At 41.9% G+C, this 20,464-nt stretch overlaps 1 protein-coding gene across 2 annotated transcripts in view; it reads left to right on the top strand.

Annotated features, from left to right (window-relative positions):
- Window positions 1–20,464, top strand: part of ME3 (malic enzyme 3) — a 117,621-nt gene that overhangs the window by 72,927 nt on the left and 24,230 nt on the right. For both annotated transcript variants that reach the window (XM_077781325.2, XM_085574596.1), the window contains exons 4-6: window positions 9,505–9,580; window positions 13,610–13,771; window positions 16,563–16,666. In XM_077781325.2, coding sequence (XP_077637451.1) covers window positions 9,505–9,580; window positions 13,610–13,771; window positions 16,563–16,666 — 342 coding nt within the window. The remainder of the gene's footprint in view (window positions 1–9,504; window positions 9,581–13,609; window positions 13,772–16,562; window positions 16,667–20,464) is intronic.

Genomic DNA, 20,464 nt, shown 5'->3' with positions numbered 1-20,464 from the left:
AAGGGGATCTGGGGTAAGCCAGTCAGACCCCATACTGCAGATCTGCTTGGCTCTTACCCAGTCCTTGGCTGCAGCAGCCTGATCCTTACACAGACAAACCTTCTTGGAGGCCCTCCTAAACAGCATTGAAACACCACTGCTGGAAAGGACACTGGGAATTTGGGGTTGTCAAGTTTTAAAATACAAGGAGGATTTAATCCCCAAATTATGCTATGACTTGGCAGTTCTCTGGTTCAACCAAAGAATTCAGTCCTGAGAATACAGTAGGGAAAAACAGCTCATGACAAGCCAAGAGCAACATGGGTCTGCTTGCCTCTTGCCTTAATCCTAGAATGTGGATAGCAGAGATCCACGGGGGACCTGATTCCAACCCTCTTGCCTTTTCACACTGCTGCATAATGACCAATAACAATAAGTACTGAGCTGGTCTTTCTTCATCAGCTTCCCCCTGGAGACAAAGAAAGGATATTTATTCTTTAGGCTGATGCCTGACTAGCAGAACCAATAAATCCAGGATTCCTCCTGGTTTCTGTCCACTGTCCCTAACATTTTGTATCTGTGAAACCTCATGTTCCTTTCCACATCCACTTAATCCTTTTTTTATATCCACCTGTGCTTCACCATAGCCACCCACACCAGTTTGTGCTCCTCCCCTTCCCTCACCTCTTCCTTAGGGAGCAGTGAGCACAGCTTTCAGTGCTCTGTTTGCTGTCCCCTCTGATTTCCTATCTGCCTTTTTGGTCCTGCCCCATAACCATTCTGGTTTTTCATTTGGTTTCCTCTGCAGTCACCTTTATTCCTCCTTTTCTCTGCCTTCTGCTTATTCCTGCAGCCTAGGAAAGCTCTAACGCTTTGCTAGTGAGGGCTGAGTAGGTACTGGAGTAGGTACTAGGTGGGAAGCAGCTCATGTTGTGTGCAGCTGCAAACTGGTTCTGTGCAGCTGTAAACTGTTTTTGGGCAGCTGTCAGGATAATTGTCATTGTAAGGTCTATGTTCCCCTCCCCAGGGTGGTGAGGACACGAACCCCCTTATCTTTTCTCTTTATCTCAACAGTAATTTTCATAAAAGGGTATGGGAACAAACGTCTTTGAGACCTTTGCCTTGCTGATAAATTTGTTGAAATGAGATAGCAGGTAAGAGAGGACAAAGTATAATGGCCCTTTTCCTGGAAAAAAAAGCCCTGCTGGAATTAGTGGTGGGTGTTAATTTAGCAGCCAGGAAATGGATCCAAAAGCTTTGCTTTAGGCTGTGGTCTGGACCTTTCTGCTGTGGCAGGGGCTGGACTATGCCAAAGCATGGGGTGAGCTACAGCTTGTACTCATATGTGCTCACTTAAATCTCTCTGTTCCTGATCTTTGGCAGTTTCCTACAGCTTAGCAGCTTTCAATACCTTGGGATCATGGAGATTTCCCAGTGTGGGTTTAGGGGGGTTGTGTGGATAGTGAACCTTTCATTATTGTACCTTGGAGCCTGCAACTTCTGGCTTCAACACAGAATTTTGGGTTTCCTACCTAAAATATATGGTGATAACATTAAGGACATTTATAGTAGTAATGAAATTATTTGTGTTGCAGATCATCTGAAATTAAATCTCTTACTGTATATAAATTATAGATATATTGCCTTATAAGTCTCTGTATAGCTTTCACTAATAGTTGATTGTGCTTGGTTTCTATTATTTTTTCATTACCTCGGGGTACTGGTCAGCAGCCTACAATTTACAAAGAAAATTATCTAAAACAATGAAAATTTCCTGGCCTTTTTAAAAACCTTGAAAAAAAAACAGCTGATGAATCATCACAGAGACTTTTGTCCAATTTTATGATTAAATGTACTGTATTTAGACAAATCAGTGCATGCTAGCACATAGTTTCTCTCCAAAGTCTGTAGCCCAAAGGCATTTGTAATCTCAAGCTCCCTAAAACAGCCAAGCAATTTCAAAGTTTATTTTGTTGTTCTGAAGCCTTTTGTCCTGTTCTGGCAGAGACTAGAACCAAAAAAAGTCAACAGTGAGGGTGCAGCTGGTGGAAATGTCCCTAAAGGCTCATATTGCTCAACCTGTCAATTTTGTATATGGTTTTGAAAGTGAAAATAAACCAAATGTAGGCCCTTACTGTAACCACATTTTATTTCATCTCTAGTACAGACTGGCCTTACAGAGTGGCACCTCCAGCCTGTTCCTCTGGCACAGCAGTGAGAGTTTTCTGTGGTTAGTACGCAACAAAAGCCAAGCCCATCAGCTGATCCCTCTCTTTCATGTGTCCCTTTTGCATCCTTGGGCAGCCAAAATGCCTACCAGTCAGCTGGGCTTGGGGCAGAATTCAGCCAGACTGCAAACAGCACAGAGTGGCGTGCAGCAGCAGTCAGCATCCCTCCACCGTGACAAGCCAGTTTGGTTTTTCATTTCCTCAGTGTGAAAACAAATTTGACATGTGGATTTCAATGTTACTCTGAGACGGTCTTGCTCTAGATTTTCTGAGAGCATCATGCTTTTGTGTAAGGAATGGCTGTGATCACTGCAGAGGTCAGGTTGTGCCATGCCTGTCAGAGCCATTTTCTGTCTAACCTTATAACTCACTGTAGGTTTCTGGCTGCTGTCTCACAACTTTCTCATGACTGTCTAACAGCAGCCTGGTGCACGCTGGGATGCTGGCAAAGATCTGACTCATCTGTTTGTTGCTTTTTTTAAGCAATGATTTCCCATTTTAAGCAATGATTTCCCAAGACTTCCTATGTCTTCTAAGGGAAATCCAGGCTGAATTAAGTTAAAACACTCAAGGACTTTTATGTGAGTAGAATTTCATCACCTTCAGTGAGACACTTAACCTTTATTAGTATTCCAAGAATGAGCCATTCCTATCCACATAAAAACACTTGCTCATGATGCCTGCTTGTCTGATATAAGTATTGGGAATATGTGCATTTCCTTAACGTTAGCTTACATGGTCATTTTTATCATCTCCTCACTTGTAGGGCAAGTTCTCCTCATGGCACCCAGATTCAAAGGTTGTAAGTGCAAAGAAAATAAAACAAAGCTTGAGTTTTGTTACCTTTAGTCTTGCAGTTCACTGAACTGGTATGGCAGCACACGTGCAAGGAGCCAGACTCCTTGGAAGGACCCTTCCTTCGCTGTCTGAGAAGTATCTGGAGAATTAGAGGCCTTAGCTACCATTTTAATCTTCCCTCCATCAGTTTCTCTTCTCAGGAACAAGGAATTATATAAGGCAAAACCATTAAAGAAGACACTTCCTTTCTGAATAAACAAGGCTGATATCTGTGCAGAAAGCATGTGGAATTTTCAGCTGAGTTTTTTGTTGTTGTTGTTGTTTTTGTTTGTTTGTTTGTTTTGGTGTTTTGTTTTGTTTTGGGTTTTTTGGTGGGTTTTTTTGTTTGTTTGTTTGGGGTTTTTTTGGGTTATTTTTGTTCTTCCTGCTGTATACCAAACCCTGAGAAAACCTGACCATTGCATGTCAGCAAATACTGGATAACACTGGGCAAATACTGAGTATCTTATTCTTCAGAGAGAAGGCCTTTGGAGATGTGAGTGAGAAGGATGAAGCTGCAATAGTTGAGTGGGAGGGGTTGTGTTTTTCAACTCCTATCAACTTAGGAGCTTTTGACATTGTTCTGGTGGTTTCTCTTTTCCTCCATGGATCATAAATATGCAAGCATCTTTAGTCTCAGCCTGTCAGGCGAATCAAGAAGTGATGTGCTTCATGCTAGTATATGTATCAGTGATCCAGTGCCATCATTTGTTCTGCTATTTTCTGGCTTTTGAGCAGTGTGATGTGAATACTGGTGGGTATAATTGCTGAGTAAAGTATATATGCTAAGTGTAAAAAGGCCATTAATTTTATAGATGTAAACAGGTAACTGAAGTCATAGAAATGCTGCCCAAACCCACAGCACAGGACAAGGCTGGAAGAAGAGCACAGCCATGGCCAGAGGTTTTACATGGAGCTTGATGAAGCAAAGTCATTGATTGCAGTGGATTTCTGTTTGATTTCACCTCAGAGGCAGCAGTGGGGCAAGACTACACCAGAAGGGTTGCAAACAGCCACAGGAACATTGGTAGCTGCCAAGGAAAAGCCATTAGGAGAGGGAGAGACTTCTGGGTAGGAGGGAAGTGAGGAGAGATTTAGAGCTGTGAGGACAGATTGCATAATGTTTTTCACTCCCCTCTGAGCTTTGGGGAATGAACATTCTCTGTAAACAAACAATAGCTCTTTAGAGACAGCACTGCTGGCTCCACTGTTGTTTCTAATGGGAAATAGCTGACAAGTCAGCATTGCTAACCAGGACTGTCAGAAAAGGGAACACTACTTAGCTTTTTTAAAAGAAGTAACTTCCTATTGAATTACAGGATTAATGGATATTTCTTTTTTCTAATATCTGAGACATGTTAAAACCAATTCCTTCTCACATGTCTAAAAGAATCATAGAATCATGGAATGGTTTGGGTTAAAAGGGTCCTTACTGATTATCTAGTTTCAACCTCCCTGCCATGGGCAGGGACACCTTCCACTAGGTCAGATTGCTCAAAGCCCCATCCAGCCTGGCCTTGAACACTTCTAGGGATGGCAAGTCCCCAAACTCTCTGGGCAACATGTTGCAGTGCCTCTCTATCCTCACATTAAAGAACTTCTTTCTAATATCTAATCTAAACCTGCCCTCTTCCAGTTTGAAAGAGCTATTATCTCTTATCCTATCACTACATGTCCTTGTAAAAAATATAAATGTTACTCCAAAAAGCCATCATGAGTATCTAGTACCACTTCCTCTAGGTATCAAATGTGCCATGTTTTCTTTGTCTCTGAACTTTTTCCATAATTTCCCTTGTAGTTAAGAAATTGTCACTGTGGGACGTCCAGAATGCCATCAGGGTGGCCAAGATCTAACCAGTACTGGGGTTCAGGGCAGGATTCTTCTTATGGCTGACATGGTACACTGTGTAGTTTTTTAAGTCCTGGAGTACTGCCATGAACTCAGTCAGGATAAAAACAGAAAATAAAAGATAAGGGCCTTGGCTCAGGGATGAGAAGAGGTCTTGTGGGTGAATGTACTCAAGGCCTTTGATGGATTCTGCAGTGACCTGCAGTTTGCTAGATCCTGCAGTCCAGTTCAGGCAGTTTGACTCGACCAGACAGAAATATTGCCTCAGTGACAAATTAAGAAGCTGTAACTCTCCTTGAAGTTTCCTGGACTCTTACAGACATGCTCAGTGGCACAATAAAATCTAGTCTGACTTCTCCCTTAACCAAAGGCAGCTGTAGTGAAACCTGTGACGTTAATGGACTGGATATGAGACTGCAGCTCTGAAACCCTAAGGAATGCACGCTGAAGTACTCCCCACTTTTAATTACCCCCACGAAGCTAACAGCTCTCTGAAGGTTACTATTTAACCAGAAATAATGGTACAGCATCTATATTCTGGATTGAAATTGCTGAGGTAGTTAATTTTTACTAAGCTCTAGTTCTTGTAATTTTGTCCCCATGCATGACTAAACCCATGTAGAATGGCAGGTTCCTAGGCACAGGTGAGTTTTCTGGTCTGGAAAAACATTGTATCTCTGCCCCACACCATGCCTGTGTTACGTGACTTGATCAAAATTACTTACATTTTTAACTTTACATTTTAATTGAATCCTTGTTATTGAGTGCCAAGGAGATGCAAGGAAAACTGCTTAATTTATTTTTGTTTCTCTAAAGCAATTTATCAACTGTAATCCCAAGTGAGTTGGAGCAGATGTAATGATAAAGGCAAAATAAAGATGATAAAGGTTGCTGAGATTTCATTTCTCCTTCAGAAGACTTAGGCTGCATCTTTTCCACAGAAAAAAATCAGGTTAATTGATTTTGTTGCCACTTGGATGTTTCTTATTTACTACTGGTCCACGTAGGCCATTCTGCTCCTCTTAGTATTTAGAGCTCTACCTTGCTGTTCTCAAAGGCACAAATAAGATTTTTTCCTCTTACCTCTCCTATAATCATGGAATCATAGAATAGTTTGGGTTGGAAATTATGAGAGATCATATAAAAATTATACATTTTCAGCATTTCTTTTTCAAACTGGTATATCTTCATGGAATATAATTTTTTTTTCCTCAAAGCATTCTGGGTCAATCACAGACACATATGTCAAAAGTAATGGTAAACAGACACTTCTACCTTACCAGCTTTTCTGCTGCCTTAAAGGACACGTTAGAAAACTAATCTCTGCCTCAAGACTGAAAGGGAAACAATGCAGTACAGTTTGAATGGTAGGCAGAGACAGCATGTCACTTCAATCCACAACAACTTTGTCTCTTTTTCTATCACAATCAAACCTTTTGTCAGACATTTTACTGCACAAGACAGGGACACATTCCACTAGACCTTGCTTGAGGCTATCCAACCTGGCCTTGAATACCTCCAGGGAAGGTTCATCCACAGTTTCTCTGGGTAACCTTTAGTTCAAGTGCTTCACCACCCTCACAGTAAAGTGTTTGTGCGTCCTTGGGACAAGCCTGGCTGCTACTCTTCTCTGTTCACTCATCAGCAAAGCTTTTGCTGAGCTCAGTTTGTGGAACTTGTCTATTCTTTTTGCCTGCCTTGCAGAAGGGATTTTTGGACAGATAAACCTTCTGCCAGTTTGGAGCATGTTTATTTAACTAATTGGCCAGCTCAGCTCTGTGGGTAAGGTGTTGTCAGGAGGGAGAACACAACTCTCCTGGGGATCATACAAAATGAGGACATACCTGTGATCCCCAGGTCTAAAGCCTGATGTGTCTGTTTCCCTTTGCATCTCAAAAAAAGCAGGGATTTGCTCAAATGCCTGTCAGAATTGGTCATTGCATATTCCATCTGCAAAGGGATTTCCATCTCACCAGGATCCCCTTCTGAATGCTTGACACCTAATGAGAGGCCACAGAGCCTCAACCAGATTCAGGGACTTGCTTCAGCTGGTTGCCTAAAGGCATTGGAAATTTAGGTGTTTTATTGGATCTGGGCCCTTGGGTCTCGGATTCAGCATTAGTGAAATACGAGGCTCGCTTAGATACATGCCCACTTCCTGATGTGTCACTGAGAAAGGTCACTTTCCCCACTTTTCCCCATGGATCACCATTTCTGCTCCTCCTGATGGTTTCCCTTGCAAAGCTGGTAGTGCCATTAAAGTGTTAGTCTAAAATAAGCCATCTGATTTTGCCTGAAGTAAAGTAAGGAGCAATTAGCGTCAAATACATAATATTAGGGAAGAAAACACAAATTCTGGAGGGCTGTCTCTTCCATGCTTGGTTCTCAGTCACCAACCAGGCTATCTAAGCCAAGCCAATCCGATGAAAGCTGTGAGAGTCCTATTCCCAAGGAGCATAGTGAGAACAGTCATCAGATTTTGGAAAACCCAAGCTGAACACTCTCTGCTGGCAAATCCTGAGCAGGGATTGAAGACCAGCCTGCTGCCCTCCCAATTCAAGGGTCAGAATCAAGGGGCTTTGGGTAGCTGCCCTCTCCACATTTATATGAAACAACTCTCAGTTCCATCAAGCTGCGCAACCAGCAGTGGGTAGACAGATGGGTTTAGCTTCTGCTGTGAGCTCAGGATGTTTTTCAAAGGTTAAATAGGTGGTGGACTCCCTTCAGGACTGAAGAGATGTGAGTGTATGAGGCACACATCTAGACACTTAATAGATGTCTTCATTGTGTATGGAAAATATTACCTTCAAACAATAGCATTCTTCCTAAAAGCATATCACAACCTGAAATATATGCAGTGATGTTACTAATTTGCACTTTTAATTCCCAGTTAATAACTGCTTTCTAAACACAGATGGCAGCAGTACAGTACTCCCTTTTTATGAAGATTGACATCTGTGAATACTGCCTTTGAGGCAAGCCATGTGTATGTGATTAGTTCATTGGTTATTGGCACAGTGTTAAAGAATTACACTGAATAAATGAAATGTTATTTTCCTTTTTTGCCTTTCTGATCTGTCTGTGTGATTGCGACTTGATCAGTGTTGAAGTCAGCACTTTTGTTTTTTTTTCTTTTCTAAGTAAAGGGCATTTTCATTAGGAATCCCACAGTTGACTGTGGGAAGATATCTGTCCCCTAGAAGAGTCATGTGAGATATGTCCTTGCCAGAGTGAGTAGCCCAATTATGTTTGATTATCCATCACTCATATGGCCTTACAATGGAAGTTGTTTTCAAGCTTCTTCTCCCTAATGTTTCACATTAGAAGCCCAAACCATGACCGGATCTGAACTTTCTGGGGCTGAGCAATAGTTGAGAGATGTAAGCAACAAAAATGCATCTCTCCTTTTTTCCAACTGTTACTAATTGCTGGCACAACTCCTGCTCTTGTGAGCCGATAACTAGGCAAAGGAGAATGGCTGCATCCTTCTGCCAAGGGCACTCCTCGAGTTAGAGCCCTTGATTTGCACTGATTAGGCAGCACTGTGAGCAATGTAAGCAATTTTCCCTGATATAGGTATAGAGGACAGGTTGCTTCCTTTGGGGTTAGTGCAGCCTAAAAGGAACTTCAGCAAAATCCCAGAGTATCAGAGCAGAGATCAGTCAATGTAAATAATACTGTCCTGGGTATTGAAAGAATCCCTGCTACAGATACTCTTTTTGATAGAAACAGCAGAGAGGCAAAAAAAATAAGCCACAAATCTAAAACATGTTTCAAAAATGATCTCTTCCAGATCCTGATTTTATTTAAAATGAAGGCACTTTTGTTTAAACCCTGAAGACCTTTGCATTGGGAAGTGATCAAACTTAGTGCAATCAGCTATGTTATTGTCCATATAAACACTTCACACTGAAGTTACATCCAAACATTTAATTTTCTGTTTCACTTCTCGTAATTTTTCATGATTTTCACTTGGTAAATGTCAAAAACGGGGATCAGATGTTTGTGGGGAAAAAAGAAACACTGTCACAAGAGCAGGTTTGGCTTGATCAAAGCAAATGTCATGGCAGATTCTGATCCAGTTGGATTGGAGTTCTGTGGACTAGAGAGGTGACCCAAAACATGAAGCTCTGGAGTAGCCACCCCATCATTGACCCTGGTAGCTGGGTGAAAAGGATAATGCTTTCACTGTCTTGTCTGGATGGCCAGGATCCTTAAGCTCCTCAGGAAAGAATGAGTAACAAGGCTTATGGCAAAACCATCAGACTCCACTGCATGTATCAAAATTGTTTTAACTAGAAAACACTTCTGCACTAAGGCAGAGTTTGCTCCTTGAAGCAAAGATGTTTCACAAGTGTTAAATATGCAACACTGGTGGCTGATGAATGAAGTTGCCATTAAGGACATTGAGAATTTTGGTTTGAAAATAAGAATTTACCTTGCTATTAGCAGTCCCTTGAGGTCTCATTTTTGTATCAGTGAGTTGCCTGGTTTTGTACTCAGCAGTTTACATCCCTCCATTTTCAAGTCCACCTGTTTCCTTCTATCTTGGATTTACTCATTTTATTACAAGGCTTATTTTTCTTCTCCTTTCCTTTTCTTCTCTCTTAGGGGATTGTTTATCACCATCCATGACAGAGGCCACATTGCAACAATGCTAAACTCTTGGCCTGAAGAAAATGTTAAGGTATGTGCTATGTCTTCTGTGGACTGGGAAATTACAGGCAGTTTGGTGCAAAATGGGATATTTAGTGGAACTGCTTGGCATCATTTACAGAACTGGCTGTTTAAAAGGACAAGCAAAGAATGCTTTTCTTCCTAAGCCAATTTTCAGGCTGAACTTCAGTTTCAATTGCCAGTCAAGCTGGGAGTTCAAAGACTTTATCATGTATGCATGCAGTCAAGAACAACTTTTTCTCTCTTTCACAGGTAGCAGGATCTTGGTCAATGAAAAAAAAATGTGCATGATAATAAATTTGCACAGAATAGGGACCATAGTGAAAAAGCAAGATATGTGTATTGAAGAATTGTGTGGTTAACTTTTACCAAAGCACTTTAAGATATCTCTGTAATTATCATGACTGTGGGACTCCTTCCCAAATCCAGTGAGTCATGCAGCATCGAGAACACTGGCAACTCTGCAAATCAAATTTGATATCCAGCAGCTGAAAATATTACTGACACCCCACCCAAAAAGTGTTCTTGTTAAGTGTTTTTCACTAGAGCTCGGGGCTGGGCAAGTCCCTGGCATGAAATGAAGTCAGCACTTAAGACAGGTCTTGCCAGTCACCTCACCTTATTCTATCAGTCTGAAAGTACATCTTCCTGGGAATTTCCATGGATATTGACAGAGTTTTGGTCCCCTGTCAATCATCTGCTTCTTCCAAGAACAAAGATTTGGCAACTGAGAAAATCTTGCAAGCATTTTCCATTTCCAAAGGGAAAATGGAAATTTAACATATTTTCAGAAAAAGTGATCACAGTCATACAAACTTGTGTTTGGAACCATGGAGAAGAGAGGCAGGCTAGGTATTTTGTCCTTGTTCTGTCCAACAAACTCAGTATTTCCATTTGTTTCCGACTCAGAACTGTGAGCAGAATTCATTATGGCTAATAGAAATGTTTTTGCAGATGGGGAAACTGGCACAGAAAGATTAGAGGCTGTTGTTGAAACAGCCCCTCTGGCACCCAAAACAGACCATAAGAAGGGCAATGGTCCATGAAAGAGATTCCGACTATCTACTTTCCAGGTTTACCAGACTACAAAGGCAGCTCATTTTAGCAGCCTCGTTTGTTATGGACCACATGGTTCCCTGTGTCTTTGTGCACAGCATTCTTCATGTCTGAACTGGTAGTCACTGGAACACTCAAGATTTTGAGATAAGTAGGGAGGCACCTGGACTGCATCTAAGTCCCTGGAGGGACCCAGTTTTGTTTTTCTTTTTAAAGGCTGAACACTCCCTACCATTGAACACCACGCACTAAAGACAGTGCAGAAATACCTGGAGATGCTGCCCACATTTTGCTCATTAGATTTGGCTCATTAGGGCTTCATGGCAACAATGCTTACTGTAGAAATGGGAAATTTGGGCGAAACCTCTGCCTGGAAGGGCTGGAAGGGTGCTGGTGCTGTGCTTAGCTTAGCAAAGCTTCAGCCAAGCTCTAATGAGCCACACCTTCAATCCTCCTGTCAAAAGTTGGGCTGCCTTGAAAGAATCATGGTACCAGAAGCCAACAGGTGAGAAGAAACCATTTCTGGTCATACTTATGTGGGAATGTGGGGGGTTTGTGTCTCTTCCAAGATGTCTAATGAATTCTGACATGAAGAAATATTGGATGAAATGCTTGCCATCCTCAGAAGTGCCTTCCCTTTACAATTTTCTCTCTGGTTCCTTAGTCTTGTACTCTTTCCTTCACAATGGCCCAGCTAAAGCAAAACAAATGCAAAGAATCATAAAGGATGGGTGTCATCCTGGCAGCTATGAATTCAAGCCACTCAAAGTGAGGATGGTGAAGAAATCCGTATTTTATTCCAAGTGTGCTGCCATGCAAGCTACTGCACTGGCCTTCCATCTTGCCTTGCCTCCCTTCATTCCTTCCTCTTTGTGTGGGATGCCTGTCCTAGAATCCCCAGCAGGATTACTGCTGTACAGGGCTGTTAAAAATCCTTCCCATGGAGTGTTTTCTGTTGGTTCACTCAATGTAGAGTATCCTGTAAAGTTCAATGTAGAGTTCATCAAGGCTGACCTCGTGCAATCAGTGGAGAGAACTGGGAATTCCAACAGCAGCACTTGCCTCTCTGCATTGCCTTGGCAGCTTGGAGATCAGCTTAGCACTCTGGATCACTCTGCTGGGCCACATGCCTGCTGCTAAGGATTGCAAACCTGGACTGGTTAACTGGGCACAGCCTGTGGTCCAGAGTCGCCTCAGTTAATATCGGCTGTCTGGGGACTTAGTGCCTATCTCATATTGTAAGTACTTCTGCAGTGCCAATGAAGAGGGAACTGAGCTTTTCAAAGAGAAATAACCCATTCATCTGTTCTCAAAACAGCTGCTGGAGAGAGGGGATGCCCTCTGGAGGTTTCTGTCTCTCCCCATCAGATGTCAAATGTGTTTAGAAACCATTTAGATGGCTGTCATAAACTGCACACTAACCTTTATATGGTGACTTCACCAGAGTCATCAAGAAAATTTGTATCACAGATGGAAGTAGAAAACAGGTTCCTAACTGTTAAACCTGTAACCTCCTACATTCAGGTAGAAGGATCTGCCCTGCTCAGCCAGAGATTAATGTCCTATTTGTAGAGTTCTGATCATATGAACATGAGTGAATAAAAACATTAATGTCCTTGTATATCAGGTGCTCACAAAAACTGTGCCCTTTTTTGGGGTGTTTTTCAAATCCAAAGAGCCACAAACAAAGGTGAATCCAGTTCCCCTGCTCTTACAAATGGCAATGCATTTCTCCCATGATGTATTTTCTGTTCTGATTCATTTGTCAGTGTTGTCTTGAGGAGCATTGGTAACTATATATCAAGTGCTGCAGCACATCCTAGGCTGAAGAATTTTTCTCTCTCTTATGGATATCTAAATGCTATTGAAAGGTTTTTAGGTTTGCCTGAGAACACTTACTTGGATGAAAGGGGATCAGTGCTCCAAAGAAATATTTTGATTCATTAGAACTTAATTTTGGTTTAATATTCTCTGCATAGTTGGAATATTAACTCAATTTAACTCAATTTCAGGATAAACCTGTAGCAGTGCATATGCTTGCTGCTTTCCCTATTCCCATTACTGCCTTTCAATCCCAACTGCATCCTCTGGGTGTGGTAAAGAAGTGAGTGCACACCCAAAACCAGATGGAGCCCACCCAAAAAGAGACTTTCTCATTGCTAACACTTCACATTGACTCAAAAGGAAAAGAAAATAGCAAAAAGTTCAAATATTTGTATAGTTTATGTTGAATAAGGAAGGACACAGAAATAGGTTTCTTCTACAGATGCAGTTCCTAAGCACACTTTATTCTTCTAGAAAAAAAGAAGAAAAAAATCAAGGCTAGATCTCATTTGTAATATTTCTTGTAGTACAGATGGGGATGCAAAAAAAAAAAAAAAAAAAAGCCATGCTGCTTGGGCTCTGCTACAGTGAATGGAAATATTCTCTAGCAGAGTTGCTGTTGTACCACAGTGTGAGGTACTACCTGTTAACCACACTTTCACCTACCCCCAAGAGTGAGCAGCATCCTGTTGCTAACAGCTAATTAACATGCTGTCATAGACAAGGAGCAAATATCCATTTCACAGTGTGTCACCCTGTTATTTTAAAAGTTTTAAAGTTCTTTTAAAAGTTTTATATGTCTTCTAATATTTACATATTTCTACTAGAGTTCTCACAGACTGTTCATGTAAATAATGATTGTTTTATGTTCTTCTTTGTGAGAAGAGAGAATTGATAAACTGTTAGTTTGACCAGTGTGGTTGGAGGGGTGGCAATTTCACCCTCCAATCCACTGTCACTTCTAGAATTCTATATATTGCAAAGTCAGAAATAAAACTTCCTCTTTTCCTTCTTTTACATCTTAAGTGAATGCGTGAGTTATTTTGTGTCGTAATACAACAGTGCATCTGCAAAGTGGCATCAGTGTGGAAAGAGTGGAACTGGTTTTGCTTCTAGAGCCTTGGCAGCCCCATACAACAGTCTCTTTTGATCCTTCTAGGCTATTGTGGTGACAGATGGAGAGAGGATTCTTGGTTTAGGAGACCTAGGAAGTTACGGCATGGGTATCCCAGTTGGAAAACTTGCTTTGTACACAGCTTGTGGTGGAGTTAACCCACAACAATGTCTCCCTGTCCTACTGGATGTTGGCACAGACAACGAGGTAAGACAATTTTTCATAAATTGGACACAGGGGAGAAAGAATCAAGATTAGCGCTTAACTGAGGCCAGGTGTCTAAATGTGGAGACAAAGCTGGAGACATCCGAGATGAGATGGTGGCTAGACCAGCCCTGCAGGAAAGTGGGACGGTTTAATTCCTGTTTCATGCATGAGAAATTTTTGTTCTTAGGGGGAACTGAAATATATATGAAATAGACTCATGGTCCCCAGTGAGAAGACTCAGAGTCTCAGTTACCAGCTGGAGCTGAAAGCTCAGCTCCACCTTTCAGCATGGCAAGGTGAGTGGACAGGCTTCTTACAGGAAGTCCCAGAATGATTCTTCCTCTGGTAATTGTGAGGGAACAGGCAGATATTCATATCTGTGTAGAGATTACTATATTCCAGAAATGGAGAATCCCTGGTGAGTGGTTTGGGAATGATTAATTTCACTGTTTTGTTAGATTGCACATGTTACTCCACATGATAACCAAGCAAGAGGACTCCATCTGTTTGCAGATTTTTGCCTTATGACTCTGGCTTAGAAAGGCCAAAGTGAAACATTTCAACAATGCCAGAATGGACATCTGTGAGGATGTCTTTTTAAAATTAATATCATATAGCGATTTGTGATGGCCTGGGTTTGTCCATTTTTGTAAAATGTACTTGTGCTTCACATGACCCTGTGTAAACCAAACACATTTCTTGAGGGACATAAAAAATCTGGGGTGTAAGAGCTTTGAGTTTGTGTATGAAGACATTATTGCTGACATTTTCAGTCATGCTGATGCTCACTGGACAGCTAGATTTTCTGCACCCCTTTCAGTCCTGCCCCAAGCCTCTCACACTGGACCCTTGAAAAGAATGAGAGAATGCAAAATCAGTGCCCATAGATGACTTCTGAGAATCTCAATTACGTCTTTGGTCTCTGGACCCAGGATTTTGTTACCCCTTCAGCATAGCAGCCTGTCAGAGACTTGTGGAATACAGGGTGTGCTCATCTCAGCCTGATTCATGGCCTTTCCTGAAAAGGGAGAACTCTGAATTTGGACCCTCTTAGGCTAAAGCGGGAATTAAGTCTCAGTCTCTCACCTCCTGCAGTCTCCAGTCAATAGAACATTGTACTTGACTTTGGATCATCCATCTCTTCCTTATTCTCCATGCTAATCTGCATGCTACCAGTGCTGTGAGCCTCCTAGCTGGAGCTTATCCCAGAGGGACCTGGGTAAAAGTGCCCTTCCCATGAAAAGCATCTGATGGTGTATTTCCATCTTGTTTCTGTCTCAGCAGACAGGGGACACTAAAATCCAAAGTGGCACCAATGATTTTTAGGCCTCTGCAAGGGTCAAATGTCATCAGAAAAGGGGACTTAGAGGATCAGTCTTGGACTCTTTTTCTTCTGCCCAAAATTAGATGTAATTTATGCATTTAGGAACTTCTCTGTGATGGAAATTCCTTGCTTTCTCTTGTACATAAACCCAGATTAACTGAACCCCAAGCACATTCTAGGAGTATCCTGCCCCATAAGTAAACTCATTTATCAGTGCATAAATAAGATACCTCTTACAGGCATTCATCCTGTTCATCTCTGCCCATTAACACCTGGTGACTGTGTTGCTAACACATGAACCTCAGGTAGAACTCAGTAAATACAGCCTTTTTATTATATTTTTAACATCAGTTGCCAGCTTCTCCTTCTGACAGTCCATAATACTTTGTATACACTTTCAGCAAATCAATCTCTTTTCAGAGCTTGGCATTTCTTAGCTTGTCTGTGGCAGAATTTTGCACTCCATGAACAGGGAGCACATGGCACTGCAGGAGCTATGCAAATGGGTCTCCTTTCTGTTTGGTGGCCCTGCAGAGCCCTAATGTATCAAACTCACAGGAAAACCTCTTTCACCTTTCCTTCTAAGGGAAAACAGCTGTGGCTGTAAAAACAAATCTGATATTAGCATACCTGCCAATATTTAGGGCTATATGGCTGCAGGACAATAAGTTTGAGATGGCTCATCATCCCCTCATGGATAGTTCAGTTCCTGAAAATGGAAGGGGAGTTCCTTTGCAGTAACTCTCAGAGGTGTTGGCCCACCTGTGTCCTGCCAGTGTTTGTCCTGTAATTGCCATGCTGACCCCATCCTTTTTAGGTGCTTATGGCTGTTGATTTAACATCTGCTGGACTGGTTGGAGGAATGGCTTGATTTTATGTTCCTCTTGGGAACTAAAATATAAATTAATCTGTTGTATGAAAATACCTTGACTTTATACTTGCCAGATAACTGAGGTGAGTGCTAGGCAGGTGCAGGTCTTGGAAACATTCTGCCATCTGATCACTGATTGAGGTCACTGCTGTGCTGTCACCTAAAAGGCCTAAATGACACATCATTTCAAGTTACATCAGGTGATCTTCATTACACAAAGCACTGTTTGTGATCAACAGCTGCCCTGCCCTCTGTGCAAAATTAAGAACTGAATGCACAATAAACACCCACACAGTGTCAGTTTTATTCACTAGGAGTGAGGCACTTTGGCAGAGAGCCTTTGATAGAGCTGATCTGGGGATGCAGAGCTCCATTTCCTATGGCAGTCAAGAACTGTTGCATCCTCTGACTTTATTTATGCTAAAAGATAGGCCATAGCTTCCTACGGAAACACTTCCTGCTTGGGAGGAGACGTGTGAGCTGGCAAAGTAAAGTAACATGACTACATCAGACAGAAATTTTTTGGTAGTCTGGGACATAAATCTCTGTCCATCCAACAGAAGAGACGATGTCAACAGAATTGCTTTTTGTCCTAGGCTCTCCTGAATGATCCACTGTATATTGGACTGAAACACAAGAGGGTTCGTGGGAAGCAGTACGACGAACTGATTGATGAGTTTATGCAGGCAGTTACCAACAAGTAAGTGGGGTTATATACATGCCTCCTCTGGGCTGCTTCCATTTAAGAACAAATGTTGCAACTCCTGAAATAAACATCAGTATAATTGATCATCCAAGTAAAGGAAGGTCATTTCAATTCAAGTCTCCTGGGTGGTCTGTAAATGACTCTTTATGCTTGAGCACTCTGTGTCAAAAATATTTGTCTTCAGACAACTGAAATGGGACTGACTATTTATAAGCATTTCCTATCCACATAGGCCAGAGGTGTCAAACATCTGTCCTGTGGGCTGTGTCTGGCCTCTGTCATGTATTTATGAGCCTCATTCAGATAGTCAGAACCTAAACTTTGGTTTATTTACACTTTAGAAAGTAAGTTTCTAGCTCTTGCCATTGTGAAGGAAATCATCTAAATGGAAATGGCATGTTTCTTCACACAGTGTGGAGTCTGCAGACTGCCTCTTTATGGCTTTGTCAAAAATAGGAATTCTCCTGCTGGTTTTTAAGTCTGTGGAGTGAGAAGGCCAGGATTATAAATGTGGGACAGACCAGCTGCATACTTCCATTCATACTCACTAACCGGGATAGAGGGTCTATGATGTACTAGGAAGTTTAATATGGAAGAGCAGAACTACCACCTCAGCCCTGTGCACCTCTCTGAAAAATAAAACAAAATGTATTAAACTCTCCATGATGATCCAAGGAGATTATCATAAGAAGGAACCTGAGGACAATTGTTAAGGAAAAATATTTGGAAAACTATAAGCTCATAAGCAGCTTTTTTCCCCTTTCCTAAAGCTGCAGATGATACTGATAAGGAGCAGCAGAGAGCTGCAGTTTCTGCCTGATTGCCAAGCTGCTGCCTGTCTTTTCTTCCCAGTGAAGGAGCTATGTTTGACCCTCCCTGTGTGTCTCCAGGCAGCTGGATGTGTGTGTGTGTTCCTGCACAAAGGGGAGGGAGCGGGTGGTACATGTGTATCACCTCACAGTTCCCTGTCTCCCTGGAGGCAGGAGGCACCATGAGCAGTGTCTGACACAGCACCTCCCCATCCACTGAGAAGGATGGGTTTACACATGGAATGAGTGCCCAGCTGGCTGTGGGTGGAGGAAATAGGGACAGAAATGCAGAGTACTATCCAGTCACATCTGAACCCTCTTTATATTTGATAAAGAATCTTGACTGAAATGTGATTGATTACACTGTAATATTATGTTAGATGCTTTGTGTATTATCTAGTGAGAAGGAAATCTTAGAGGCCAGAAAGCTGGTAAAACACAACTAGGAAATCACAAGAGACAAATAGAAATTATTTAAGGGTCATCAGGGTTGATTTGTGGGGATTTTGTTTATTTTCATTGTAGTCACTATTAATTAGGAAAACCCTATCCTGCTTTTTTTCTGGCCAGAAGACCATGGGGGTATTGCAGTGTTGGTGTTGATGATAGAATGGGAACAACAGAATGAGAAAGCAGATGATGGTCTCAGCCATCATAAATTTGGCTCTGAGATTTATGCTTGTGGTGTTAAATGCAAAGCTCATTGCACCCACGAAAGACAATTTGCCTTTTCCATGCTTGCTGTTGGAGAGGAAGGATTGGCTGTTATTTTCCTGTGTTTAGTTTACATGAGCTAATCTCCACATTGAAGGGAGAAGACCATGAAACAATGAACTCTTATCTTGGGAGGCTGTGAAGTCATGTCTAATGCTTTCATCCAAGTATTGGTAATCAAGTTCCTGGGGCTTCTGTCCCCACTTTTCTATTTCCCTTAACCAGGATTAATTCCTTGAACACAGTAAGGCCCCTGAAAGTTCTCAGCAAAGTGGGGCTGGAAAATTCTGCTTTGCACTTCTCCATTCACATCTGTAAAGTATTTGGAAATCATAGAGCAGAAGGAGCCATTACCCTATATTATTATCCTGACCACCAGTGTACTTTAAAGCATTGTAGGAGTGTGATCCTTATGCACTCTGGGCTAGTGAATAATCCTGCTATCAGCCTGGCTTTGGCAAACTCATATGAAGCAGGTTCATTTGGTCTCAAATTTCCACTGGAATGATTGGATTCAACCCAGTAGGAGCTCTCACTTCTGTTACAAAAGGAAGCAGAAATTGTTCAGAAGGTCAAGAACATGCTGCTTTATTGTAGCCTGCTTCCACTTTTGAGGCAACCTGTGAGTATGAGCTGCTGCAAGTTGGTAATGTCATATGAAAATTCAGTTACTTGGGGAGGAACCTTTTGGTTTTTTGCCACAAATCCCTTGCAATTTGGGGGTTTCCTTTTCATCTTGATATTCATGCAAAAATTCTGTCTACTTCCTGAGGGTACTTCAACTTCTCATGGAAACCATTTGTCAGTTCCTCTGCAGAGGTACCTCCCACCCTGCAAAGTACTGCTGGCTCAAGGGACATTTGTCACTGAAGTGGAATGTGTTGAAGCCCACAAAAAAGCCAAGGGAGAGAAGATTTAATCTTCTAATGGAATAATAATATCAAACAGATGTTAAATTTTTGTTGCTGGAGACCCATAGAGTCAGTAGAAAGGACTCCTGGTCTCATAGTACCCACCTAATAATGAAACGAGGCATGTGCCTGAGGCTTCAGAGTTAGCAGTTCCAATATTTTGAAATAAAGTGCAGGTACCCTGGGCAATTTTAGGAGGAAAAGCTTTTTCTGGAACAGCTGGATAAATTTTTGTGTTTTCCTGCCTCCTAAACCACCATTCATTACTGTTTCACCTAAAATATGTGAAATGACTAAGCTCTTTAACAACAGATCTAAGCTATGCTTTTTGCTCCTCTTGGGAAGCAGATACATGCAAAATCTGGCCCATTGAGCCTACCTGTGTCTGAATGAAGCAGCCTGAGAAACTGCTGTTTTCTCACAGTGAGCAGCAATATGCTTCACATGGGAAAATGCACTGCTTCAGTTTTCCGTCTGCTCAGTTACTGTGGCAAAGGACAAGTCAGTTTCGCTCTTAACCTGGTACATTTCTGTAGGCTGAAATAAGTATTCACCTGAAGTGTCCAAGGATTATAGTCAGAGTAAACCCCAGAGTTTCTGGGGCGTGAATATCTCATCAAATTAATGCTTGTGTAGCTTTCATCATGTTCCAAGGGGCCAGACCTGTCCCAGAACTCCAGCCTCCATTTAGAGCTCTAGCCTCAGTCACTGGCTGGTAGATGTGAAATGTGCAAGCCTGAGACTCTATGAGATGCAGTTCCCCATGCCAGCAAACCGTGTCAAAAAAGCCTCATTAACCTGTCATAACTGCACTCCCCTTTCCTTTCCCATCAGTGCTTATTAACAGTGACCAGAGGAACAAGCTTTCTGTCAACCTGTGCCATAAGGCAGAGCACAGAAAACATCAGGAGATCAAGTGTTCAGTTTCTCAGATGGAAAAACAAAGATACCTCTGCTGAGTTTCTTTTTCTTGTGTATGTTGCATACCTGATTTCTCTTTGCCTAATGCCTTCCCAGTACTTTTTACTCACAAACATACCAAGCCAGGTCTTATGTGCTCTTCAACAATCAGAACCTTTTTGAAAAGAAGTCCCCTCTGTTTCAGCAGTTCTCCAGGGTCATGGATCACAAATTCACCAGCACTTTCCAGAAACAAAATCACTAGTACAGGTACACCCCCATGTTATTTCTTCACATGCTCTGGTTAACTTGGATAATTGATCCTGAAAGATTAGACTTTATTTTTTAGGCACCATTATCTAAGCACTGATGGGCTTCAAATGCCCTCACATGTACTGCTAACCCTTAAAGTCACTTCCTAGCATCTGTGTGTCTCTTAGGAGGCCTGCACACTATTA

Source organism: Lonchura striata, chromosome 1 (assembly GCF_050655825.1).
Source record: "Lonchura striata isolate lonStrDom1 chromosome 1, ASM5065582v1, whole genome shotgun sequence".
Classification (NCBI taxonomy): Eukaryota; Metazoa; Chordata; class Aves; order Passeriformes; family Estrildidae; genus Lonchura; species Lonchura striata.
This window is presented reverse-complemented; position numbering and strand designations above follow the sequence as displayed.